The 25,796-nt window shown below is 39.5% G+C and overlaps 1 protein-coding gene and 22 non-coding genes across 26 annotated transcripts in view; 22 read left to right on the forward strand and 1 right to left on the reverse strand.

Annotated features, from left to right (window-relative positions):
* LOC145980337 (putative peptidase C1-like protein F26E4.3) overlaps positions 1-25,796 on the reverse strand; it is a 316,609-nt gene that overhangs the window by 17,162 nt on the left and 273,651 nt on the right. For all 4 annotated transcript variants that reach the window (XM_083113379.1, XM_083113381.1, XM_083113380.1 and 1 more), the window contains exon 3: positions 4,469-4,532. In XM_083113379.1, coding sequence (XP_082969505.1) covers positions 4,469-4,532 — 64 coding nt within the window. The remainder of the gene's footprint in view (positions 1-4,468; positions 4,533-25,796) is intronic.
* On the forward strand, positions 10,372-10,486 carry TRNAL-CAA (transfer RNA leucine (anticodon CAA)). The gene is made up of 2 exons: positions 10,372-10,409; positions 10,441-10,486. It is a non-coding gene; the product is annotated as a tRNA-Leu (tRNA).
* On the forward strand, positions 10,687-10,801 carry TRNAL-CAA (transfer RNA leucine (anticodon CAA)). The gene is made up of 2 exons: positions 10,687-10,724; positions 10,756-10,801. It is a non-coding gene; the product is annotated as a tRNA-Leu (tRNA).
* TRNAL-CAA (transfer RNA leucine (anticodon CAA)) lies at positions 11,002-11,116 on the forward strand. Its single transcript has 2 exons — positions 11,002-11,039; positions 11,071-11,116. It is a non-coding gene; the product is annotated as a tRNA-Leu (tRNA).
* On the forward strand, positions 11,317-11,431 carry TRNAL-CAA (transfer RNA leucine (anticodon CAA)). Its single transcript has 2 exons — positions 11,317-11,354; positions 11,386-11,431. It is a non-coding gene; the product is annotated as a tRNA-Leu (tRNA).
* On the forward strand, positions 11,632-11,746 carry TRNAL-CAA (transfer RNA leucine (anticodon CAA)). Its single transcript has 2 exons — positions 11,632-11,669; positions 11,701-11,746. It is a non-coding gene; the product is annotated as a tRNA-Leu (tRNA).
* On the forward strand, positions 11,947-12,061 carry TRNAL-CAA (transfer RNA leucine (anticodon CAA)). Its single transcript has 2 exons — positions 11,947-11,984; positions 12,016-12,061. It is a non-coding gene; the product is annotated as a tRNA-Leu (tRNA).
* On the forward strand, positions 15,703-15,817 carry TRNAL-CAA (transfer RNA leucine (anticodon CAA)). Its single transcript has 2 exons — positions 15,703-15,740; positions 15,772-15,817. It is a non-coding gene; the product is annotated as a tRNA-Leu (tRNA).
* TRNAL-CAA (transfer RNA leucine (anticodon CAA)) lies at positions 16,332-16,446 on the forward strand. The gene is made up of 2 exons: positions 16,332-16,369; positions 16,401-16,446. It is a non-coding gene; the product is annotated as a tRNA-Leu (tRNA).
* On the forward strand, positions 16,647-16,761 carry TRNAL-CAA (transfer RNA leucine (anticodon CAA)). Its single transcript has 2 exons — positions 16,647-16,684; positions 16,716-16,761. It is a non-coding gene; the product is annotated as a tRNA-Leu (tRNA).
* Positions 16,962-17,076, forward strand: TRNAL-CAA (transfer RNA leucine (anticodon CAA)). Its single transcript has 2 exons — positions 16,962-16,999; positions 17,031-17,076. It is a non-coding gene; the product is annotated as a tRNA-Leu (tRNA).
* On the forward strand, positions 17,591-17,705 carry TRNAL-CAA (transfer RNA leucine (anticodon CAA)). Its single transcript has 2 exons — positions 17,591-17,628; positions 17,660-17,705. It is a non-coding gene; the product is annotated as a tRNA-Leu (tRNA).
* On the forward strand, positions 18,221-18,334 carry TRNAL-CAA (transfer RNA leucine (anticodon CAA)). Its single transcript has 2 exons — positions 18,221-18,257; positions 18,289-18,334. It is a non-coding gene; the product is annotated as a tRNA-Leu (tRNA).
* Positions 18,535-18,649, forward strand: TRNAL-CAA (transfer RNA leucine (anticodon CAA)). Its single transcript has 2 exons — positions 18,535-18,572; positions 18,604-18,649. It is a non-coding gene; the product is annotated as a tRNA-Leu (tRNA).
* TRNAL-CAA (transfer RNA leucine (anticodon CAA)) lies at positions 19,478-19,592 on the forward strand. Its single transcript has 2 exons — positions 19,478-19,515; positions 19,547-19,592. It is a non-coding gene; the product is annotated as a tRNA-Leu (tRNA).
* On the forward strand, positions 19,793-19,907 carry TRNAL-CAA (transfer RNA leucine (anticodon CAA)). The gene is made up of 2 exons: positions 19,793-19,830; positions 19,862-19,907. It is a non-coding gene; the product is annotated as a tRNA-Leu (tRNA).
* On the forward strand, positions 20,423-20,537 carry TRNAL-CAA (transfer RNA leucine (anticodon CAA)). The gene is made up of 2 exons: positions 20,423-20,460; positions 20,492-20,537. It is a non-coding gene; the product is annotated as a tRNA-Leu (tRNA).
* TRNAL-CAA (transfer RNA leucine (anticodon CAA)) lies at positions 20,738-20,852 on the forward strand. Its single transcript has 2 exons — positions 20,738-20,775; positions 20,807-20,852. It is a non-coding gene; the product is annotated as a tRNA-Leu (tRNA).
* Positions 23,206-23,320, forward strand: TRNAL-CAA (transfer RNA leucine (anticodon CAA)). The gene is made up of 2 exons: positions 23,206-23,243; positions 23,275-23,320. It is a non-coding gene; the product is annotated as a tRNA-Leu (tRNA).
* TRNAL-CAA (transfer RNA leucine (anticodon CAA)) lies at positions 23,521-23,635 on the forward strand. Its single transcript has 2 exons — positions 23,521-23,558; positions 23,590-23,635. It is a non-coding gene; the product is annotated as a tRNA-Leu (tRNA).
* Positions 23,836-23,950, forward strand: TRNAL-CAA (transfer RNA leucine (anticodon CAA)). Its single transcript has 2 exons — positions 23,836-23,873; positions 23,905-23,950. It is a non-coding gene; the product is annotated as a tRNA-Leu (tRNA).
* Positions 24,780-24,894, forward strand: TRNAL-CAA (transfer RNA leucine (anticodon CAA)). The gene is made up of 2 exons: positions 24,780-24,817; positions 24,849-24,894. It is a non-coding gene; the product is annotated as a tRNA-Leu (tRNA).
* On the forward strand, positions 25,095-25,209 carry TRNAL-CAA (transfer RNA leucine (anticodon CAA)). The gene is made up of 2 exons: positions 25,095-25,132; positions 25,164-25,209. It is a non-coding gene; the product is annotated as a tRNA-Leu (tRNA).

Consider the following 25,796-nt stretch of genomic DNA (forward strand, 5'->3'; position numbering starts at 1 on the left):
GTTCCGGCCTTGGCATTGGCGTTGGTGAGTATCCATTCATCAATTTGATCACATCATCCAGAGGCGTCTCCTGAACGCATGCGGTGCATGCTGCGGATGCTTAGAGTATAGAAGGGAATAGAAAGAGCGCAAGCGTGTTTTCTGGGCTAGGGGAATGAAGCCGTGAGGGGAAGGGGGTAAGGTTAAACCGTTCCGTTAGGCTCGTTCCGACGCCACACGAGTCGCGTGTACATTAGATCTGAAAACTCCATTATTTGAGGCGACAAGCGACACGAGTCCCTTCAGTCTGAGCAAAAAAATTAACCGTGCATGCGCCAACAACAAACCGAGGTGACACGACGGACTGTATTAAGAAAACGGCCGTCCGAGCGACACGTGCAGCTTGGCGTGTCGTTTCGGTTCGGAAGGTCTCATTTATTTCTGATGGTGCAGCCTGTCATGTCGCTACGGTGTGAAATGTTTGTTGTTGATTGGCTCTTTCCCAAGCGACACGTGTCGCCTGTCGCTTCGGTGTGAATTCTCACCAAAGCAAAATATTCACCGCAGATGCGCGAACAACACACCGAAGAAACACTATGTATGGGAAAAGGACCCAGTCCGAGTGACACACGTCCAGTTTGTCGTGTCGCTTCAATTTTTAAAAAAATGCATTCATTTCTGAGAGACGGTTGCCAAGGGACACTTATCGCTTGTCGCCTGTCGCTTCGGTCTGAATGCTTCCATTGAATGAACGGGCTCCTGTCTTTTGTCGCCTATCGAGTGTCGCGTATCGCCTGATGTTTCGGTCCGAAATCTACCTATAATCTCGAATTAGGATTACTTATTGATTATTATCAGACAGACACTTGAAAAAAAGTGGGAATATAATCAAAATGTCCATCAGCTATTCATTGATTTCAAAAAAGCATATGATTCGGTCAAAAGAGATAAATTATATAATATATTAGTAGAGTTTGGAATACCTAAGAAGCTTGTTAATATGATAAAAATATGCACCAGTGAAACAGAAAGTAAAATTCGTGTTGGTAGTAATGTGTCTGACAAATTTACAATTCATGATGGGTTAAAACAAGGAGATGCATTATCTCCATTGCTCTTTAATTTTGCCTTAGAATATGCTGTAAGGAAGGTAAGAGAAACTAAAGAAGGACTAAAATTAAATGGTGTGACTCAGTTGTTAGCATATGCAGATGATGTAGACTTACTGGGGGATGATGTGAATACAATTAAGAATAATGCTAAAATATTTTTCAAAACTGCTAAAGAGATAGGTTTGGAAGTTAACAAAGAGAAAACTAAATATATGCTTACAGGCCGAAACCAAGTGTTAGGTAATAATCAAAATCTAATTATTGATAACAACTCGTTTGAACCAGTTTCCAAATTCAAATACTTAGGAGTAATATTAACAAATGAAAATTCTATTAAAGAGGAAATAAAAAGTAGACTTAATTCAGGAAATGCATGTTACTTCTCTCTTCATAAACTTTTGTCTTCTCGTTTAATATCTAAGAAACTAAAAGTTAAAATATACAAAACAGTAATTTTGCCTGTAGTATTATATGGGTGTGAAACTTGGTCCCTTACATTGAAAGAGGAACATAAATTGAGAGTATTTGAAAATAAGATCCTTAGGAAAATCTTTGGACCTAAAAGGGATGAGGAGACAGGTGAGTGGAGAAGGTTACATAATTTAGAACTACATAATTTGTACTCATGTCCAGATATTATTAGAATAATTAAATCAAGAAGACTTAGGTGGGCAGGCCACGTGGCATGAATGGGGGAGGAAAGAAGAGTTTACATACAGGATTCTTGTTGGGAAACCAGATGGTAAGAGACCTGTAGGAAGGCCAAGACGAAGATGGAGGGACAACGTTGAGATGGACCTAAAGGAAATCGGTAGGGATGGAAAAGAGTATATAGATCTTGCTCAAGATAGGGACAGATGGAAGGCCTGTGTTGCTGCAGCCATGAACCTTCGGGTTTAAGAAGGCTAGAGAGTTAGTTAGTTAGTTATTGATTATTATTAAATCGTGTTAAACCTTTGGACACTTCTGTTCACAAAAAGTGGCACACTCCTTTGAGGTGAAGTCCAGCTTCGTGGCCGGAAGTACACCGAAGTAAGTGTTCGGAAAGCAGCAGTGTTGCTTACTATCAAAACGTATGCAGGGAATTTTGGGTCTCTCAGACTCAGAGAAAAGGGCTAACGGAAAAATTGCAGCGTAAATATTTATCAACTGGAATTTCCACGTCTACAATCAAAGTAATGTATAAGTGAAATATCCCTGAAATGCTAGGGCTCCGTGTTCGAATTTGGCCTGAGCATGGGTGTTCTTTTTCAGTCTCTCTTCATCGTCGCGAATAGCCGAAAATGGAAGAAAAGCAACACGAAATAACGAAAAGGGAAAAACGCAATAAGAATAAGCGACACAGAAATAGTGCTGTTGCAATTCCTGAATGATGCAAATACGAATCTTTCGGAAATAGTGTTACCCTAGCCCAGGACAAGGCTTGAGGAATAAATAAACCCCTTCCCCATACACTTTGGCAAACAGAATCGGAAAGGTGGCATCCTAAAGGAAGAAGAGGGGGGCACATGAGAGGAAAAAGTCTCTCTCTTATGTCAGTCACTTCCGAAACAGGAAGGTACCTGAACGGTAAGTTGTATGCCCTTGGATTTTGGCGGGGATAACATAGTGAAAACTGTAGGCCCAGTCCAAATTAACCCCTTTCCGAACTGTCACGCCCAATTTCTGTCATTATGTTTTACGTAACGTCCCACATAAAATAGTAACGAAATTATTAATAAGACTATCTTTTTGTTGAAAGATTATTTTCAGCGTATAAGATGATCCTCACAGACAAAATTGCGGAGTTTGACTGTGGATAACATGAAAAACGATTGTTGCCTAACTATACGGCGAAGAATGGATTTTAATAGCAAATATCCAAGTTCTACCATCGCTGTAGGGTTGGAAGATAGTGCATATTTCAGGATATAGGTGTCCCATTTTCATTGCCGGTGACTATACCTAATCAGCATTTTTCAGGAATTTTGAACTATTTTAAGGTTTTTAGAACCAATTTTAGGATTTTTAGAGCCTATTTTAGTAACCTAAAAGCACACTTTTTAGAACCTAAAAATCCGAGGTCTATTCATTACACACTTCTGTAAACCATACTGATTTAATATAATTCAATGCTACGGAAGGGGAAAATGAAAAGTCCTAGTACATAAAAAGGTCTACATCTCTGTTTTTTCGTCAAAACTAGTTACTAAGAAGTTCGTGTTATTGTTTCTGACGATTTAAACATAAAGAAACATAACAAGCAGCCTTATTTTCCCGACGAAATTCCCTCTCGCTGAATGTTAACAAATAGACGCAACAGCCGGGTGGCACATCCCAACATGGCGGCCGCCGCAAGCTATTTTGGCTTCAGCTGACGTCACACACACTCTCTTTTTATTCCTTCTATACTCTAAGTGCGCATGCGTCAATTGTGGGGAAAAGGACAGCTTGCTTTGCGACGACATTAATGATCATTTCTACATTCTAATTTCTTCATATAGGAGAAGTATTTATTTTACACGAGAGCGCTCATCTAAGCTTATATTACATTTCTTGGATCTGAAGTGAAAGAAAGTAATAATTATTTTCCCACAATTGACGCATGCGTCACTTCAGATCAAAGATATATAATATAATCTTAGTTGAGCGCTCTCGTGTGAAATAAATACTTCTCCTATATGAAGAAATTAGAATGTAGAAATGCTCATTAATGTCGTCGCAGAGCAAGCTGCATGCGCAGCATGCACGGCATGAATTAAGGAGACGCCTGTGACATCATCACTCATCCACATCTTCGCAATTAGCCAAAAGCGGCAGTAAAGCGAAGTAAAATAAACCAACCCAATCTATCAAACATCAGTGCTTTATTCTATGTTAAAATATGTTAAGTTGTTTTGACCTTAAGACCCAAATCCCAGTAATTTCATGGCGTGGGGTGACATCATAATGAAACGACGCCTAGCCAAAGGTCGTGAGTGGTAAGGAAGCATCTACTAACAGTTGGTCGCGCTACGCTAAATGTTAATTTATTTGAGGAAGAACATTCAGTTAAACTGATATTGTATTTTTGCATGTTTTTGATTAACAAATGCTTGTTAAAAACATAATGTTAGGTAATACCAAATCAAGTGAGACTAATATCATTTTTTTTTTAAAAAAAATGAAATAACAAGTGTAACAATACTAAAAAATGAGCAAGAAACCAAAAATAAACCGGAAATTGCAAAACGAAAACAATGTTTTTTAGTTCAAACTGAATGGAAACGAACAACTACTCGTATTAGATTCAGCATTGTGTTCAAGAGGCTCTGAAAGAAAATGACGCTTCTTGAACTTTAGTGCCCTGGCCATAAGTTATACAGTTAGATGCGAGTCTTACGAAAAGATATACTTACCATTCATTGCAGTTTATCTTGGCCGTTTGTCCGAAATTGTAGTACCTTCCGTTGTAGTAGCATCCTAGAAGGAAACATAGTGCATATAAGTTGTCACACTTGCACAGCTTTACTTGAATTTACCTAATTACATTACATTAAATTATATTAGAGAGTAAGATAACCTTTGAATAGAAGCCAATATCCTATGTGTGAAATGAAATGTACAAAGTGTGACGATAAGCGCCGATCTCACCTATTTTGTGAATATAATAGTCACAATTGATACGCATTGTTGTTATTTGTAATAACAATTTTCTACAGCGGAGGCGCCAGGGGTGCTGAGGGGGTGCGGTGTTGAAAATAAAGAAAACATGAAACATGCTTTAAACATTACATCAAATATCAATCGACTTTTAGTATGCTTATATGAAAATATGCCAATGAAACTGAAGACTGCTTCATTTTTGCTTGCTTTGTCCACAAAACCCACATGTTTTGTAATTTGAAATGAACAAATCTTTTTTGGGGCACTCCAATGACATATATTGTGTCTTACAAAAGAAGAAACAATTCTGAACAAATTGGATTGGATTGGATTGATTTGGTGTTTAAAGTCCACTTTATGCACAGTAAGGCTAATCGGGACTGGACCTACAGTTTAGTTTAAAGTGGGATCCGAACGGCTATGTGCCTCCACCGGGTATCGAACCCGGGACCCAATTCTGAACAATAATAATGACAAACAACCTCTGATTGTAGAGACTGCTTTCAGTACACAAAGGTAAATGCGGCTTCTCTTTCAGATTGAAATGGTGTCAATACCAAACATTCTGCTATCAATATGACGACATGATTTTAGTTAGTCATAACGTAATTTATAAAGAAAATTAAGGTTTCGCACCATAGGCGCCGACTCCATGGGGCTTAAGGGGGGCTTAGCCCCCCAATGTTAGTGATGTGGGGGCAGAGCCCCCAAATTATTTTGCTTAAGAGGATCTAATGTATTATTTTTCTTCTCTTGTAAAGTTTACTCTGAATTGTGCCACATGAACTTAACTTTAAATACACATTTGAAATGTTCTAGACCATCAACTTTGGGGGGCTGAGACCGCTAAACCATCAACTTTGGGGGCTATGACCGGAGACAACAAAACACATGACTTATTACCATATATTAAGTATATAATTATTATTTACTATTATTCATATATTAATCAGAGACATAATAAATTTAGCCAACGACTTCTTCAAGACTGTTTGGGAATCCCCTAAAAGAATGCAAATATTTAGGAATATTTTTGATGTGAATGAGAAGGCTGGCCATACTGGACTGCGACCACTTTGCCCTCGTCGGTGGACGTTGAGAGCCTCCAGTATGCAACAGATCTTAAGGAACTATGAAAACCTTCTCAATTTTCTTGAGAAATTTTCTGAAGATTCTACTAACGCAGCATTAAAATGTGCTGGATACCTGGAGACAATGATTCACTTCAAGACATTTTTCTTTCTCTCCCTCTACTGCCATGTGATGGGTCCAATAGAAGAGGTAAACTGTAATAATTCAGTTTTCACGCATTGGTGCTACAGAAGTGGAATCAAAACTTGACTGACATCTTTCAAGAAAAGCGAATGTGTTTTGAGCAGTTCTGGCTGAAATGCACAGAGGGCAAACCGAGCCTTGTTGATGAGCCAGAATTACCCCGGCAACGTCACGTCCCTAAGAGACTTGAAAATCCTAATGCTGCCAAACATCACAAGTTCTACACTCCAAAATAGTATTATAAATCAATATACACTGACGTCTGTGACACAGCAAAATCATGTGTTAAACAAGGACATGAATCTACAGGACTACAAAATGTAACAGCCGTAGAGAAAGAATGCATCTCAGCTGTGAACAGTTGCACAACAAACTTTGAGCAAACGATAGAATTATTTCGCCAAGATTTGGATGCCGATAGGCTCTTCTTACACACGTCCATGCTTGGTGATATCGCCAAACAGAAGAAAATGGTTCTAACTGCCATGCGTGACATAAGGAACTTTCCTTTGGAAGACAGCACCCTCCAGGAGCCAAATTCATGATGCTCCTCCGCACTGTGCCAGTGACGACAGCCACAGCCGAAAGGTCATTCAGTGCTATTAGCCAACTAAAGACATATTTGAGATCTACAATGAGGCAGAAGAGACTAAGCAGCTTAGCGGTACTCCACATACATCAAACTGTGCTTGATAATTTGGACCTGAGACCGCTCGTTAATGTGTTCATAAAAAATATCCCACTGCGTAGAGCAACTTTTGCTTTATTTTTAAATCATGTTCATATGTATTTGTTGTGTATGTTACTTTATATCTTAGTGTACATGCTATTTTTTTATTATTGCAAAATTAAATTTAAAAAGTAAAATATTGTAGCAAGAACAAAAAAGTAAAACTATTTTCCTGCGATTTGTGTTAGCATTTATGTAAATAATTAAATAAAACTGTTGTAAATATTCGTTATTTTATGGGTTATTTGCAAGCCATCACATGTCTGTTGCGGACATTACAACACATCCATGTCCACACCGGGACTCGAACCCGAGACCTCTGGATCAAAGCGAGTTGAGCCGACCATCCAAAACGCTCGGCTACCGAGGCCGGCATAAAACTGTTAGGTTGGTCTCTTAATGTAAATACATACTTTTCAATAAAAATGTTAATTGTTATCTAAAAAACAAATGAGAAGACATAAAGAGACTTTGAAACATTTTCTAAACGTTTTGCATGTTACATTTCATTTGCATGAGGAATATAATAACTGCTTAAAAAGTGCTATACGAAGACGTAATTTTTATTTTTAAAAAATGGGAGGGAGGGAGTCATTCATTCATTTATTTCAGTCATCAGAGCCCCCCCCAATAATTTTGACACGTCGGCGCCCCTGGTTCGCACACCCTGGCGCCACCCCTTATTTTCCAACGTATTGAGTCCGACAAGAGACAATTCCTGACCACCTCCATGAGTGCCTTGTAAAGTGCAGCAGACAAACAAGCTTTGCACCCGTGATCAATTCAAGCGAGCATGGAGAGAAATAGGTTGGGGATGGAAAGGAAAATAAATGCACATTGCACCTTGTGGCTGGCAAAGATTCAGAAAAATCTCCTGGCCCTTTCTTCGCCAGCAGTTGGCCGATGATTGACTTGATATATGGAGCCACGAGAGGAACGTGGATATTACTCACGTTACCTGCACATGTGAGTATGAGACAAAAGCAGTCAGTGAGTCACAAGGGCAGAACCGTTTGGAATTATTCTCTCGGATCATGATTCGATCGCACGTGCCAGATGGCGCACCTGAACCGTTGCTTTGGAATTCTTGGCACAAGTATGTAAACTGACCCTTAATCGAGGCAATTGGAGCAGCTGCATATTTTCGCGCACGCTGAGGGGGTGGGGCGCAAATCGAAATGTGCCCTGTAGAAGCCTTTGTGACAGCAAGTTTATGGATTAACATATTACAACTTACTATACACGATAATAATAATCAGTGTCAGATATTAGGAGAGGCGTGGGAGTGCAGTTGTCCCCACTTTTGGCCACATTTGCCTCGGGGCTATGGCTTCTTAATGCTAAGCTTATCTATCAACTGACCCTGTCCCTCCCCCCCCCCCCGCCGTATCGGCACCCAAGCGCTGGTACTACTACAAATAATAATAAAGCATCCTACTTAAGTTGCAAATAAAATACATAGCAACTCAGCGCCTCAAATTGGTATATCAGTAATCCTATAGCGCTACAGCCAGTGTTGCCACAATATGAGGCCACAATTTCCCTTTCCAAGGGGCAAAATTTCCCTCTCTGGACCAATTTTTCCCTTCACCTAAGCAAATTATAAAATAATAATACTAATTAGCAGTAGTAGTAGCAGCAGCATTATTGGTAGTGCTGGTGAAAGCAGTAGTAGTACGTAGTTAAGTATATTCCGTTGAATTCGTTATTCGTTTGAATAAAAAATATTTTGAAACATTTTCACATTTCAGTTTCATCACTTCCTGGCCAGAAGTCCCAAGTTTGAATCCTGGTCAGGAATCCATTTAATCGTTAATACTCATTGTTATTATTTATCCAAAAATGCATAAACGCAACGTACAATAAACTTAAAGGAGCAGAAACACGTAGGAATAGCAAAATAAATTAATAACATATAAATGTGCATATGAAATTTGAAATTAACATAAACTGTAAAAATGTAGTCCGATGACCTTAAAATTTCCCTGCAATTGTGGTATTTTTCATCGAAATTCCCTTTTCCCTTTTTGTCTAAAATTTCAGTCCGAATTTCCCTGAAAAAGGGAAATTTCCTTTCATGTGGCAACACTGGCTGCAGAACAATATTGGGCCCTGGCTTACCTACCGACTGCTGTCCTCCATCCCACGCATGCCACCAGGGGGGCGTGGAAATCTGCAGTCAGATAAGGGGGACGGGTGGTCAGCCTGACCCATCCCCAGCCGTTGTAGGACGTCAGGACCGGACTACGCTCACTCACTCACTCGGAGCTCCCCAATTTCCTCACGATGGTGGGTTGCCACCGGCCCTATTCGCGATTAAAATTACCACCTGAGCGCTAGTGTGGCTTCCAATATCCATGTAGGATAAATCTTTGTTTACATTCAGTAGTAGCAGCGTGTTGTCATTACTGGTATGGAAGAGAGAGACGTTTAAAATACGCGATATTTTTAAATATTCCAGGAACTTTAACGAAGGTGAATCTGTGCTGAGAGCGAAGCATTATGATAGGCAAAAATAACACGGAAAACTCAGACGAAACTAATATATATGCCACTGGTTCTTCAAACCAGTGGTTTCATCTGCACCTCGGTTGTAACTGAGGCTCTCAGAAATAATTTGGAAATAAAGCAATTCACCTGTATTGCAAAGCTTGGGCAGGAGAAAAATGTAAACGTGCCGTTGCAGTTCTTTCCCCAAAGAGGCAGGCTGGTTTAATAATTGATTTATTGATTGACTTGCTTTATTTTACTTCGCTTTTTGTGCCACTTTTGGCTAATTTGCGAAGATGGGGATGAGTGATGATATGATGAAATTGATAAATGGACACTCACAAACAACCATGCCGAAGCCAGGATTCGAACTCGGGACTCCTGGCGTCGTAGCGCGAAATGATTTAATAACAACACAGGATGATAATAATAATAATAATAACAATTTCATTGAGATTATCTTCAGTCTTCACAGACTATTGACTTACTGAATGAAACAGCAACATTAGCATGCCCATTTCCTTTTTTCTGACTTACCATTATGATTACAGACATTAATTAATTCTCAAACTATTTTCACCGTCGCACTTAATCGACTTGCACCTGTTCCAAATTATATACATAACACATTGTTTTCGAAGGAGAAAATGTTATATTCATAAAGAACAATTTAAAACTTACTTTCAAGGTAATAAAATTATATTTCGGAAAATACGAACAGACTGTTCGTAAAGTGAACAGACTCGTGCGTTCTTCGTAATTTCCTAGCCGCCTTTTAGTTATGCCAATCTTGTCAATCAGTTCTATTTTCCATGATTTATTTACAAATTTCATTTTGTTGATTTCACTTGTCCTGAACCACAAATCGATTTAGAGGAAAAATACTTAACAGTAGACGTAACTTTTTCGCATGTTCCCAATGCTTCGTACGGCTTCAACACAGCGAAATGTCCTACTTGGAGAGGTACCTGAAAATCTCACCAGATGGCATATCGGATAATTTTAATCGCGAATAGTAACCCTATAGCGCTACAACCCAATATTAGGTCAACGCTATATGGGAGACCACAATAACAATTATGAAATTTTGCTTGTTTTCACGTGACTCTTGTTGATTACCACTACTCGTAACATTGTATGTGATCAAGGTGCCTTCAAGTAGTCAGGATGGCCGAGCGGTCTAAGGCGCCAGACTCAAGCGAAAGCTTCCACGGTTGTGTGGCTGAGGAATTCTGGTCCTCGAATGAGGGCGTGGGTTCGAATCCCACTCCTGACAAACTGTTTTCTTTTTGTTGGTAAGATTTCATAAATGCCCATAGTATCATATATTTTGTGCAGCTCAGGGAAAAAAGAATTTCAACTTCGATTTATATGTGACGCAACAATAACAATTATGAAATTTTGCTTGTTTCTACGTGAATCTTGTTGATTACTATTACTCCGTAACATTGTATGTGATCAAGGTGCCTTCAAGTAGTCAGGATGGCCGAGCGGTCTAAGGCGCCAGACTCAAGCGAAAGCTTCCACGGTTGTGTGGCTGAGGAATTCTGGTCCTCGAATGAGGGCGTGGGTTCGAATCCCACTCCTGACAAACTGTTTTCTTTTTGTTGGTAAGATTTCATAAATGCCCATAGTATCATATATTTTGTGCAGCTCAGGGAAAAAAGAATTTCAACTTCGATTTATATGTGACGCAACAATAACAATTATGAAATTTTGCTTGTTTCTACGTGAATCTTGTTGATTACTATTACTCCGTAACATTGTATGTGATCAAGGTGCCTTCAAGTAGTCAGGATGGCCGAGCGGTCTAAGGTGCCAGACTCAAGCGAAAGCTTCCACGGTTGTGTGGCTGAGGAATTCTGGTCCTCGAATGAGGGCGTGGGTTCGAATCCCACTCCTGACAAACTGTTTTCTTTTTGTTGGTAAGATTTCATAAATGCCCATAGTATCATATATTTTGTGCAGCTCAGGGAAAAAAGAATTTCAACTTCGATTTATATGTGACGCAACAATAACAATTATGAAATTTTGCTTGTTTCTACGTGAATCTTGTTGATTACTATTACTCCGTAACATTGTATGTGATCAAGGTGCCTTCAAGTAGTCAGGATGGCCGAGCGGTCTAAGGTGCCAGACTCAAGCGAAAGCTTCCACGGTTGTGTGGCTGAGGAATTCTGGTCCTCGAATGAGGGCGTGGGTTCGAATCCCACTCCTGACAAACTGTTTTCTTTTTGTTGGTAAGATTTCATAAATGCCCATAGTATCATATATTTTGTGCAGCTCAGGGAAAAAAGAATTTCAACTTCGATTTATATGTGACGCAACAATAACAATTATGAAATTTTGCTTGTTTCTACGTGAATCTTGTTGATTACTATTACTTCGTAACATTGTATGTGATCAAGGTGCCTTCAAGTAGTCAGGATGGCCGAGCGGTCTAAGGCGCCAGACTCAAGCGAAAGCTTCCACGGTTGTGTGGCTGAGGAATTCTGGTCCTCGAATGAGGGCGTGGGTTCGAATCCCACTCCTGACAAACTGTTTTCTTTTTGTTGGTAAGATTTCATAAATGCCCATAGTATCATATATTTTGTGCAGCTCAGGGAAAAAAGAATTTCAACTTCGATTTATATGTGACGCAACAATAACAATTATGAAATTTTGCTTGTTTCTACGTGAATCTTGTTGATTACTATTACTTCGTAACATTGTATGTGATCAAGGTGCCTTCAAGTAGTCAGGATGGCCGAGCGGTCTAAGGTGCCAGACTCAAGCGAAAGCTTCCACGGTTGTGTGGCTGAGGAATTCTGGTCCTCGAATGAGGGCGTGGGTTCGAATCCCACTCCTGACAAACTGTTTTCTTTTTGTTGGTAAGATTTCATAAATGCCCATAGTATCATATATTTTGTCCAGCTCAGGAAAAAAAGATCTTCAACTTCGATTTATATGTGACACAACAATAACAATTATGAAATAGTAAAGAATATCAAAAGAATTTTATTTCCTAAACAGTATACAAGATATGGTTACATGGAACGATTATTATTTTTTTTTATGTATACGGATAAAAGTAGTCAAGCTACTTTCGGAGGTATGTGCTTATGCCCTGGTACCTGAAAATTAACCCAGGGCGTCAGTTCCGTGAATTTTTTACGGATTCCCCCGCTTTTCTTTGATTCATCCTTGATTTCCATTATTTTTTTAATTACAATAATTCACTGTGACATTGGCAAGAATGTCCCAGTGTGAAGAACCAAATTTGTTCGGTTTTCCTGAACAAAGTTGGTTTCACATCATTCTACAAGGTAAGAAGATTAAGATAAAGGTTAGAAATAGTAGGAAGTAAATAAGTGTTAGTGTTTAACATTAATATTATTTATGATCACAGATACGAAATTACATAAGTGTGTAATTGTGTGGGTAATGTTTTCTTAGGATAAGTTTTATTGTGTGTCGTGTGCATTAGTGTTGATGGATGAGATGAGGAATGGACATTAACACGATTCTATGAATGTTAAGCAGGGTCTATGTTCTAGTATGTTATGTTTGAGATAGTGAGAGTATTATTGGCTTTGAGATGTACGTATTAATAGTAGGAAGAGATATGAAAGAACGAGTGGTACCTGATGCAAGGAGACTTGCGGGAGACCAGCAAGAGTTGGTCGGACTGGGATGAACATCGGTACGACGGTTGGTACCCGGGACATCATCAGGAAGGGAAGAAGTAGGGAGGGATTTCCTGGGAAGTATCGGGTACATTAGTACGTTCGGTAGTGGAAATATAGAGAATTGTCAAGAATCAGTGAGAGAAGTTTGCAGTGTGTTTAGTAACGAGAATAAAGAAGGGGGTGTAAGATTACAATTTAAGAAAGAAACGAAAAAGAAGAATCTTGGTTAAATTCGGTTGGTTCCTAGGTCGAGTCCTTGCAGTGTTATCCTTTGCCTTTCTCCGGGGAGACGTAACCTTTTTTCGTTTTGGCGTATCACTGTCTTCTGTATTAGTGTCTCCTTCTTGATGTTCCTGTGGGAGGTTCTGCTTCATTATCCTCTTGGTGATCTTAGTCCTAAGGAGGGATGTCCTGTTGTTGAGTTTGTCGAAGGTGGATTCTTTGTGATCTTCTGGGGGGTATATTACATTCCGGAGGTAGGGGTTGAATGGGGAGGTGAGTGATGCCGGATTTGAAGAGGGAATGTTCCTCTTTCGACACCAGGTTTGTTAAGTCGTTTAGTGACGTAAAGTGCTCGGGATTTCTTATTAACTGGTACGTGTTGAAGTTTGGTAGCTTTTGTCTTAAATCTTCGATTTGTTTGTTTGATGTGTGGCAAAAGAAGGCTTTATGTTCCGGTGTGTCCGTCTCGGTTTTACATTTCAGGCATTTATCAGTCTGTCTGAGGTTGTGCTTATTTAGGTGTTGACCGTAGGGACCGTGTCCCGTTAGGAAATGTATGAGACCTCTCGTGGGATGGAAATGGTCCATCGAAAGTCGTTCTTTTATGTTTGGAAGGAAGCTGTGAAGTCTCCTTCCTTGCGTAGCTTGTGTCCATTCCTGTTGCCAGACGCTAAACAAGTGGTTGTAAATTTCTGGTACCGTGGCAGGGCGTATTCCAATTAGTTTATAGATTTCGTCCTCTTGTCCATTTCTAAAGTAATACTTTGATGCTCTAGTTTTAATAACGATTTCAATAGGCTGTAGGCCCGCAATCATGAGAAGAGCCAGGGTTGAGGTTGTTCTGAATGCACCCGTTAGGCGAAATATCACTTTGCGTTGTGAAGATCTCAATCTGTTTTTAATGTACTGTTTACTGGTTTCCATGGCCCACAGGGGCGAGCCATAGGAAATAATAGAATTATATATGGTAATGAGATATGTTTTTATGTGTGATAGTGGAAGGTTGTAGTTTGCTGAACTCAATGTGGCTAGACTGTTTATAGTTGTTTCGGCCTGGGTTGTTGCCAGGCTATGTGTCTGTTAAAAAACATCTTCTCTTGAAGAGTAATGCCAAGGTATTTAGCTTCTCTTACTCTTTTTAAATTTCTTTCTCTGAGTTTGATTTGAGGGTTTCTTTGTAACTTCCCCTTAAGGATAATATAATGAGTCTTTTCCGAAGCTATTTTGAGTTTAGCATGATCACACCAATTGGATAGCATATTGATTGCAGTGGATGCTTTATCTTCGATTTCCCTTCTTGAGTTACCGGAAGTGAGCATGTCTCTCTGAACGCTTCAAGTTGACCAGGGCATTCACTTGTTTTTCTCAGCTGTCTCAAGCCTCTTAGGCATGTTTACAATGCATTGTGTTGTGCCATGCAAACCTCCTGAGCATTCAGGAAACAGGTAACACTTCTGGGTTTGGTGTCAGCGGTTTGCATGGTAGCAATTATAATAAACACGATTCGGCGATTCGGCATCGAGGAAGAGCTCGATGGCCAGGGAATATAGAGGTGAGACAAGCTGGGAAGTGACTGGACTTTGGGAATTGAGAGCATAGAGAGAGGAGGTCAGCAAGGCAGGAGGTGAAGAGTAGTACAACGCTCTGGTCAACAAATAGGAGAGAAGCTCACAGAGGACTTCGCTATTTTCATTCAGCTCAGAGACTTCAGTTAGACAGGTAATTATCCTACACCCAGCCATGATACAGGTTCAACGGTTCACAAAATCCAACGAGTTGCCATTGTCTTTTCAGTAGTTTAATTCCTTTGTGTAATTTGTACCTTTCGCATGCCAAGCAATAACTCGTCATGTCAATGACGAGTGGTCTCATCAAGAGGATGAATGATGAGTAGTTTACATCACCCCATCAATTAACTGGTTAACATTCTAGGTGCTCTTAAGATCCCACGAACTTTAAGGTTCGTTACGGTAGTCAGGATGGCCGAGCGGTCTAAGGCGCCAGAGTCAAGCGAAAGCTTCCACGGTTGTGTGGCTGAGGAATTCTGGTCCTCGAATGAGGGCGTGGGTTCGAATCCCACTCCTGAAAAACTGTTTTCTTTTTGTTGGTAAGATTTCATAAATGCCCATAGTATCATATATTTTGTGCAGCTCAGGGAAAAAAGAATTTTAACTTCGATTTATATGTGACACAACAATAACAATTAAGAAATTTTGCTTGTTTCTACGTGAATCTTGTTGATTACTATTACTTCGTAACATTGTATGTGATCAAGGTGCCTTCAAGTAATCAGGATGGCCGAGCGGTCTAAGGCGCCAGACTCAAGCGAAAGCTTCCACGGTTGTGTGGTTGAGGAATTCTGGTAATCGAATGAGGGCGTGGGTGCGAATCCCACTCCTGACAAACTGTTTTTTTTTTGTTGGTAAGATTTCATAAATGCCCATAGTATCATATATTTTGTGCAGCTCAGGGAAAAAAGAATTTCAACTTCGATTTATATGTGAGACAACAATAACAATTATGAAATTTTGCTTGTTTTCACTTGACTCTTGTTGATTACCATTACTCGTAACATTGTATGTGATCAAGGTGCCTTCAAGTAGTCAGGATGGCCGAGCGGTCTAAGGCGCCAGACTCAAGCGAAAGCTTCCACGGTTGTGTGGTTGAGGAATTCTGGTCCTCTAATGAGGGCGTGGGTGCGAATCCCACTCCTGACAAACTGTTTTTCTTTTGTTGGTAAAATTTCATAAATGCCCATAGTATCATATATTTTGTGCAGCTCAGGGAAAAAAGAATTTCAACTTCGATTTATATGTGAGACAACAATAACAATTATGAAATTTTGCTTGTTTTCACTTGACTCTTGTTGCTTACCATTACTCGTAACATTGTATGTGATCAAAGTGCCTTAAAGTAGTCATGATGGCCGAGCGGTCTAAGGCGCCAGACTCAAGCGAAAGCTTCCACGGTTGTGTGGTTGAGGAATTCTAGTCCTCGGATGAGGGCGTGGGTTCGAATCCCACTCCTGACAGGCCGTTTTATTTTTGTTGTTAACATATCCTAAATGCCCATAGGATCATATATTTTGTGCAGCTCAGGGAAAAAAAAATTTCAACTTCGATTTATATGTGACACAACAATAACAATTATGCAATTTTGCTTGTTTCTACGTGAATCTTGTTGATTACTATTACTTCGTAACATTGTATGTGATCAAGGTGCCTTCAAGTAGTCAGGATGGCCGAGCGGTCTAAGGCGCCAGACTCAAGCGAAAGCTTCCACTGTTGTGTGGCTGAGGAATTCTGGTCCTCGAATGAGGGCGTGGGTTCGAATCCCACTTCTGACAAACTGTTTTCTTTTTGTTGGTAAGATTTCATAAATGCCCATAGTATCATATATTTTGTGCAGCTCAGGGAAAAAAGAATTTCAACTTCGATTTATATGTGACACAACAATAACAATTATGAAATTTTGCTTGTTTCTACGTGAATCTTGTTGATTACTATTACTTCGTAACATTGTATGTGATCAAGGTGCCTTCAAGTAGTCAGGATGGCCGAGCGGTCTAAGGCGCCAGACTCAAGCGAAAGCTTCCACGGTTGTGTGGCTGAGGAATTCTGGTCCTGGAATGAGGGCGTGGGTTCGAATCCCACTCCTGACAAACTGTTTTCTTTTTGTTGGTAAGATTTCATAAATGCCCATAGTATCATATATTTTGTGCAGCTCAGGGAAAAAAGAATTTCAACTTCGATTTATATGTGACACAACAATAACAATTATGAAATTTTGCTTGTTTCTACGTGAATCTTGTTGATTACTATTACTTCGTAACATTGTATGTGATCAAGGTGCCTTCAAGTAGTCAGGATGGCCGAGCGGTCTAAGGCGCCAGACTCAAGCGAAAGCTTCCACGGTTGTGTGGTTGAGGAATTCTGGTCCTCGAATGAGGGCGTGGGTTCGAATCCCACTCCTGACAAACTGTTTTCGTTTTGTTGGTAAGATTTCATAAATACCCATAGTATCATATATTTTGTGCAGCTCAGGGAAAAAAGAATTTCAACTTCGATTTATATGTGAGACAACAATAACAATTATGAAATTTTGCTTGTTTTCACTTCACTCTTGTTGATTACCATTACTCATAACATTGTATGTGATCAAGATGCCTTCAAGTAGTCAGGATGGCAGAGCGGTCTAAGGCGCCAGACTCAAGCGAAAGCTTCAACGGTTGTGTGGTTGAGGAATTCTGGTCCTGGAATGAGGGCGTGGGTTCGAATCCCACTCCTGACAAACTGTTTTCTTTTTGTTGTTAACATATCCTAAATGCCCATAGGATCATATATTTCGTGCAGCTCAGGGAAAAAAGAATTTCAACTTCGATTTATATGTGACACAACAATAACAATTATGAAATTTTGCTTGTTTCTACGTGAATCTTGTTGATTACTATTACTTCGTAACATTGTATGTGATCAAGGTTCCTTCAAGTAGTCAGGATGGCCGAGCGGTCTAAGGCGCCAGACTCAAGCGAAAGCTTCCACTATTGTGTGGTTGAGGAATTCTGGTCCTCGAATGAGGGCGTGGGTTCGAATCCCACTCCTGACAAACTGTTTTCTTTTTGTTGGTAAGATTTCATAAATGCCCATAGTATCATATATTTTGTGCAGCTCAGGGAAAAAAGAATTTCAACTTCGATTTATATGTGACACAACAATAAAAATAATGAAATTTTGCTTGTTTCTACGTGAATCTTGTTGATTACTATTACTTCGTAACATTGTATGTGATCAAGGTGCCTTCAAGTATTCAGGATGGCCGAGCGGTCTAAGGCGCCAGACTCAAGCAAAAGCTTCCACGGTTGTGTGGCTGAGGAATTCTGGTCCTCGAATTAGGGCGTGGGTTCGAATCCCACTCCTGACAAACTGTTTTCTTTTTGTTGGTAAGATTTCATAAATGCCCACAGTATCATATATTTTGTGCACCTCAGGGAAAAAAGAATTTCAACTTCGATTTATATGTGACACAACAATAACAATTATGAAATTTTGCTTGTTTCTACGTGAATCTTGTTGATTACTATTACTTCGTAACATTGTATGTGATGAAGGTGCCTTCAAGTAGTCAGGATGGCCGAGCGGCTAAGGCGCCAGACTCAAGCGAAAGCTTCCACGGTTGTGTGGCTGAGGAATTCTGGTCCTCGAATGAGGGCGTGGGTTCGAATCCCATTCCTGACAATCTGTTTTCTTTTTGTTGGTAAGATTTCATAAATGCCCATAGTATCATATATTTTGTGCAGCTCAGGGAAAAAAGAATTTCAACTTCGATTTATATGTGACACAACAATAACAATTATGAAATTTTGCTTGTTTCTACGTGAATCTTGTTGATTACTATTACTTCGTAACATTGTATGTGATCAAGGTGCCTTCAAGTAGTCAGGATGGCCGAGCGGTCTAAGGCGCCAGACTCAAGCGAAAGCTTCCACTATTGTGTGGTTGAGGAATTCTGGTCCTCGAATGAGGGCGTGGGTTCGAATCCCACTTCTGATAAACTGTTTTCTTTTTGTTGGTAAGATTTCATAAATGCCCATAGTATCATATATTTTGTGCAGCTCAGGGAAAAAAGAATTTCAACTTCTATTTATATGTGACACAACAATAACAATTATGAAATTTTGCTTGTTTCTACGTGAATCTTGTTGATTACTATTACTTCGTAACATTGTATGTGATCAAGGTGCCTTCAAGTAGTCAGGATGTCCGAGCGGTCTAAGGCGCCAGACTCAAGCGAAAGCTTCCACGGTTGTGTGGCTGAGGAATTCTGGTCCTCGAATGAGGGCGTGGGTTCGAATCCCATTCCTGACAAACTGTTTTCTTTTTGTTGGTAAGATTTCATAAATGCCCATAGTATCATATATTTTGTGCAGCTCAGGGAAAAAAGAATTTCAACTTCGATTTATATGTGAGACAACAATAACAATTATGAAATTTTGCTTGTTTTCACTTGACTCTTGTTGATTACCATTACTCGTAACATTGTATGTGATCAAGGTGCCTTAAAGTAGTCATGATGGCCGAGCGGTCTAAGGCGCCAGACTCAAGCGAAAGCTTCCACTATTGTGTGGTTGAGGAATTCTGGTCATCGAATTAGGGCGTGGGTTCGAATCTCACTCATGACAAACTGTTTTCTTTTTGTTGTTAAGATTTCATAAATGCCCATAGTATCATATATTTTGTGCACCTCAGGGAAAAAAGATCTTCTACATCGATTTATATGTGACACAACAATAACAATTATGAAATGTTCCTTGTTTTCACTTGACTCTTGTTGATTACCACTCCTCGTAACATTGTATGTGATCAAGATGCCTTCAAATAGTCAGGATGGCCGAGCGGTCTAAGGTGCCAGACTCAAGCGAAAGCTTCCACGGTTGTGTGGTTGAGGAATTCTGGTCCTGGAATGAGGGCGTGGGTTCGAATCCCACTCCTGACAATCTGTTTTCGTTTTGTTGGTAAGATTTCATAAATGCCCATAGGATCATATATTTTGTGCAGCTCAGGGAAAAAAGAATTTCAACTTCGATTTATATGTGACACAACAATAACAATTATGAAATTTTGCTTGTTTCTACGTGAATCTTGTTGATTACTATTACTTCGTAACATTGTATGTGATCAAGGTGCCTTCAAGTAGTCAGGATGGCCGAGCGGTCTAAGGCGCCAGACTCAAGCGAAAGCTTCCACTATTGTATGGTTGAGGAATTCTGGTCCTCGAATGAGGGCGTGGGTTCGAATCCCACTCCTGACAAACTGTTTTCTTTTTGTTGGTAAGATTTCATAAATGCCCATAGTATCATATATTTTGTGCAGCTCAGAGAAAAAAGAATTTCAACTTCGATTTATATGTGACACAACAATAAAAATTATGAAATTTTGCTTGTATCTACGTGAATCTTGTTGATTACTATTACTTCGTAACATTGTATGTGATCAAGGTGCCTTCAAGTAATCAGGATGGCCGAGCGGTCTAAGGCGCCAGACTCAAGCGAAAGCTTCCACGGTTGTGTGGTTGAGGAATTCTGGTCCTCGAATGAGGGCGTGGGTGCGAATCCCACTCCTGACAAACTGTTTTTTTTTTGTTGGTAAGATTTCATAAATGCCCATAGTATCATATATTTTGTGCAGCTCAGGGAAAAAAGAATTTCAACTTCGATTTATATGTGAGACAACAATAACAATTATGAAATTTTGCTTGTTTCTACGTGAATCTTGTTGATTACTATTACTTCGTAACATTGTATGTGATCAAGGTGCCTTCAAGTAGTCAGGATGGCCGAGCGGTCTAAGGCGCCAGACTCAAGCGAAAGCTTCCAAGGTTGTGTGGCTGAGGAATTCTGGTCCTCGAATGAGGGCGTGGGTTCGAATCCCATTCCTGACAAACTGTTTTCTTTTTGTTGGTAAGATTTCATAAATGCCCATAGTATCATATATTTTGTGCAGCTCAGGGAAAAAAGAATTTCAACTTCGATTTATATGTGACACAACAATAACAATTATGAAATTTTGCTTGTTTCTACGTGAATCTTGTTGATTACTATTACTCCGTAACATTGTATGTGATCAAAGTGCCTTCAAGTAGTCAGGATGGCCGAGCGGTCTAAGGCGCCAGACTCAAGCGAAAGCTTCCACTATTGTGTGGTTGAGGAATTCTGGTCCTCGAATGAGGGCGTGGGTTCGAATCCCACTCCTGATAAACTGTTTTCTTTTTGTTGGTAAGATTTCATAAATGCCCATAGTATCATATATTTTGTGCAGCTCAGGGAAAAAGTAATTTCAACTTCGATTTATATGTGACACAACAATAACAATTATGAAATTTTGCTTGTTTCTACGTGAATCTTGTTGATTACTATTACTTCGTAACATTGTATGTGATCAAGGTGCCTTCAAGTAATCAGGATGGCCGAGCGGTCTAAGGCGCCAGACTCAAGCGAAAGCTTCCACGGTTGTGTGGTTGAGGAATTCTGGTCCTCGAATGAGGGCGTGGGTGCGAATCCCACTCCTGACAAACTGTTTTTTTTTTTGTTGGTAAGATTTCATAAATGCCCATAGTATCATATATTTTGTGCAGCTCAGGGAAAAAAGAATTTCAACTTCGATTTATATGTGAGACAACAATAACAATTATGAAATTTTGCTTGTTTTCACTTGACTCTTGTTGATTACCATTACTCGTAACATTGTATGTGATCAAGGTGCCATAAAGTAGTCATGATGGCCGAGCGGTCTAAGGCGCCAGACTCAAGCGAAAGCTTCCACTATTGTGTGGTTGAGGAATTCTGGTCCTCGAATTAGGGCGTGGGTTCGAATCTCACTCATGACAAACTGTTTTCTTTTTGTTGTTAAGATTTCATAAATGCCCATAGTATCATATATGTAGGGTTACCAGACATCCGGATTTTCCCGGACATGTCCTACATTTTAGCCTTATGTCCGCCGTCCGGGAGGAATTTGAAAAATATCATAAATGTCCTACATTTTCAGCGTCACATAATATTAATTAGGAAAGTAGATAACAGAAAAAATCATGCAAGTTACAAATCTATGGACTGCGCTTCCAAACTCAATGGTGAAATTTATTTTGATTCAGTCATTGCCCAAACAGAAAAAAGTTTGTCCTACTATTAAAAATACGGAAAAACGGAAGCACTTAATGAACAAAGTTTTGGAACCACTTTCTGATAACGTAACTGTTCAATGCCTGAGCAGAATTTCTTGCCTTAGGGTTTATACTGATGGAACAAGGTGTTGCCATTCTTATTCAATATAATTTGATTGTAAAGCAGGTGTATAGAGAACAAAGTTATTCAGGGTGTCTGCCAGTCAAGAAAGTCATAGTAGTCAAGAAAAAGTAAAGAAATCAACCAGTAGGTCAAGAAGTCAATAAAAAGGCAATAAATTATTCTTGTGGTCAAGAATTTTTGCTATCATAATGACTGATTGGTTGATTTAGTTTATTTTACTTAACTTTTTTCTGTGCCTTTGGTTAATCGCGAAAATGATAATGAATGGCGGTAAGGTAAGATGGATGAAGGAACAGTCACAAACATATAGGGACAACCGACACAAGCCCCACATAAGATTATACTGGCTTGAGTCCAGACGCCAAAGCCTTGCTCGTCTGCCAAACACAGTTCAGGATGCATTAATACGAGAAAGCAGATCTCTTCTTAAATTCAGCTTCAGTTTTCATCTTAACTAACCCTTTACACCATGTTTACTTTTCAATAAATAAATATTTATTTTCTTAATTACTAATTTCCAATTTTACCTAAGTAGGGGTCGGATAAATAAACTTTAAGAAAGGCGGGAAAAAGGTCTAGAAAAAGTCAAGAATTCTGGACGTGTTATTTTGGTAGACACCCTGTTATTGAACTAAAAACTACCCAAGATGAAACTTCTTGAACCATTTTAAATTACGGTAATTGCTGAATATTTGTTTAATGGTCATAATTCAAATGTTCAGAGAGTACTTTTATTACCATCAGTCCAACAGACTAACGAGATAAATTATTTTTTCATAAAGTGTGTAAAATGTCTGTTACTGGTCCCTATAATTTTAAAGAGTTTGACTGTCCACTCTAACATAAATATAGTTTGACTAAACTTGAAATTTTGATAAAAATTGTCTCCTCAGAGAAGTACCACTTAAACCATGTAGTAAGAGGTTCATTGATTAGTATGATTGCAAGTCTTGAAATTTTGCATTTAAAAATTCATTAACAATTCATTTTTTTAAAACTGAAAAGTGTAATTTTCAACTACTTTCTAACGTGCTCTATAGAAATATGTATCAGTTATTGAGAATGTTTTGTGTCCTACATTTTGACTTCTTGTCCTACATTTTGCGACAGCATGTCCTACATTTCCCTTACGGCGATCTGGTAACCCTACATATATGTTGTCCAGCTCAGGAAAAAAAGATCTTCTACTTCGATTTATATGTGACACAACAATAACAATTATGAAATGTTCCTTGTTTTCACTTGACTCTTGTTGATTACCACTCCTCGTAACATTGTATGTGATCAAGATGCCTTCAAGTAGTCAGGATGGCCGAGCGGTCTAAGGCGCCAGACTCAAGCGAAAGCTTCCACGGTTGTGTGGTTGAGGAATTCTGGTCCTGGAATGAGGGCGTGGGTTCGAATCCCACTCCTGACAAACTGTTTTCTTTTTGTTGGTAAGATTTCATAAATGCCCATAGGATCATATATTTTGTGCAGCTCAGGGAAAAAAGAATTTCAACTTCGATTTATATGTGACACAACAATAACAATTATGAAATTTTGCTTGTTTCTACGTGAATCTTGTTGATTACTATTACTTCGTAACATTGTATGTGATCAAGGTGCCTTCAAGTAGTCAGGATGGCCGAGCGGTCTAAGGCGCCAGACTCAAGCGAAAGCTTCCACTATTGTATGGTTGAGGAATTCTGGTCCTCGAATGAGGGCGTGGGTTCGAATCCCACTCCTGACAAACTGTTTTCTTTTTGTTGGTAAGATTTGATAAATGCCCATAGTATCATATATTTTGTGCAGCTCAGGGAAAAAAGAATTTCAACTTCGATTTATATGTGACACAACAATAACAATTATGAAATTTTGCTTGTTTCTACGTGAATCTTGTTGATTACTATTACTCCGTAACATTGTATGTGATCAAGGTGCCTTCAAGTAGTCAGGATGGCCGAGCGGTCTAAGGCGCCAGACTCAAGCGAAAGCTTCCACTATTGTGTGGTTGAGGAATTCTGGTCCTCGAATGAGGGCGTGGGTTCGAATCCCACTCCTGATAAACTGTTTTCTTTTTGTTGGTAAGATTTCATAAATGCCCATAGTATCATATATTTTGTGCAGCTCAGGGAAAAAGTAATTTCAACTTCGATTTATATGTGACACAACAATAACAATTATGAAATTTTGCTTGTTTCTACGTGAATCTTGTTGATTACTATTACTTCGTAACATTGTATGTGATCAAGGTGCCTTCAAGTAATCAGGATGGCCGAGCGGTCTAAGGCGCCAGACTCAAGCGAAAGCTTCCACGGTTGTGTGGTTGAGGAATTCTGGTCCTCGAATGAGGGCGTGGGTGCGAATCCCACTCCTGACAAACAGTTTCTTTTTTTGTTGGTAAGATTTCATAAATGCCCATAGTATCATATATTTTGTGCAGCTCAGGGAAAAAAGAATTTCAACTTCGATTTATATGTGAGACAACAATAACAATTATGAAATTTTGCTTGTTTTCACTTGACTCTTGTTGATTACCATTACTCGTAACATTGTATGTGATCAAGGTGCCATAAAGTAGTCATGATGGCCGAGCGGTCTAAGGCGCCAGACTCAAGCGAAAGCTTCAACGGTTGTGTGGTTGAGGAATTCTGGTCCTCGAATTAGGGCGTGGGTTCGAATCTCACTCATGACAAACTGTTTTCTTTTTGTTGTTAAGATTTCATAAATGCCCATAGTATCATATATGTTGTCCAGCTCAGGAAAAAAAGATCTTCTACTTCGATTTATATGTGACACAACAATAACAATTATGAAATGTTCCTAGTTTTCACTTGACTCTTGTTGATTACCACTCCTCGTAACATTGTATGTGATCAAGATGCCTTCAAGTAGTCAGGATGGCCGAGCGGTCTAAGGCGCCAGACTCAAGCGAAAGCTTCCACGGTTGTGTGGTTGAGGAATTCTGGTCCTGGAATGAGGGCGTGGGTTCGAATCCCACTCCTGACAAACTGTTTTCTTTTTGTTGGTAAGATTTCATAAATGCCCATAGGATCATATATTTTGTGCAGCTCAGGGAAAAAAGAATTTCAACTTCGATTTATATGTGACACAACAATAACAATTATGAAATTTTGCTTGTTTCTACGTGAATCTTGTTGATTACTATTACTTCGTAACATTGTATGTGATCAAGGTGCCTTCAAGTAGTCAGGATGGCCGAGCGGTCTAAGGCGCCAGACTCAAGCGAAAGCTTCCACTATTGTATGGTTGAGGAATTCTGGTCCTCGAATGAGGGCGTGGGTTCGAATCCCACTCCTGACAAACTGTTTTCTTTTTGTTGGTAAGATTTGATAAATGCCCATAGTATCATATATTTTGTGCAGCTCAGGGAAAAAGGAATTTCAACTTCGATTTATATGTGACACAACAATAACAATAATGAAATTTTGCTTGTTTCTACGTGAATCTTGTTGATTACTATTACTTCGTAACATTGTATGTGATCAAGGTGCCTTCAAGTAGTCAGGATGGCCGAGCGGTCTAAGGCGCCAGACTCAAGCGAAAGCTTCCACGGTTGTGTGGCTGAGGAATTCTGGTCCTCGAATTAGGGCGTGGGTTCGAATCCCACTCCTGAAAAACTGCTTTCTTTTTGTTGGTAAGATTTCATAAATGCCCATAGTATCATATACTTTGTGCAGCTCAGGGAAAAAAGAATTTCAACTTCGATTTATATGTGACACAACAATAACAATTATGAAATTTTGCTTGTATCTACGTGAATCTTGTTGATTACTATTACTTCGTAACATTGTATGTGATCAAGGTGCCTTCAAGTAATCAGGATGGCCGAGCGGTCTAAGGCGCCAGACTCAAGCGAAAGCTTCCACGGTTGTGTGGTTGAGGAATTC

The sequence above is a fragment of the Lepisma saccharinum genome, chromosome 27 (genome assembly GCF_977018435.1).
Source record: "Lepisma saccharinum chromosome 27, izLepSacc3.1, whole genome shotgun sequence".
Lineage (NCBI taxonomy): Eukaryota > Metazoa > Arthropoda > Insecta > Zygentoma > Lepismatidae > Lepisma > Lepisma saccharinum.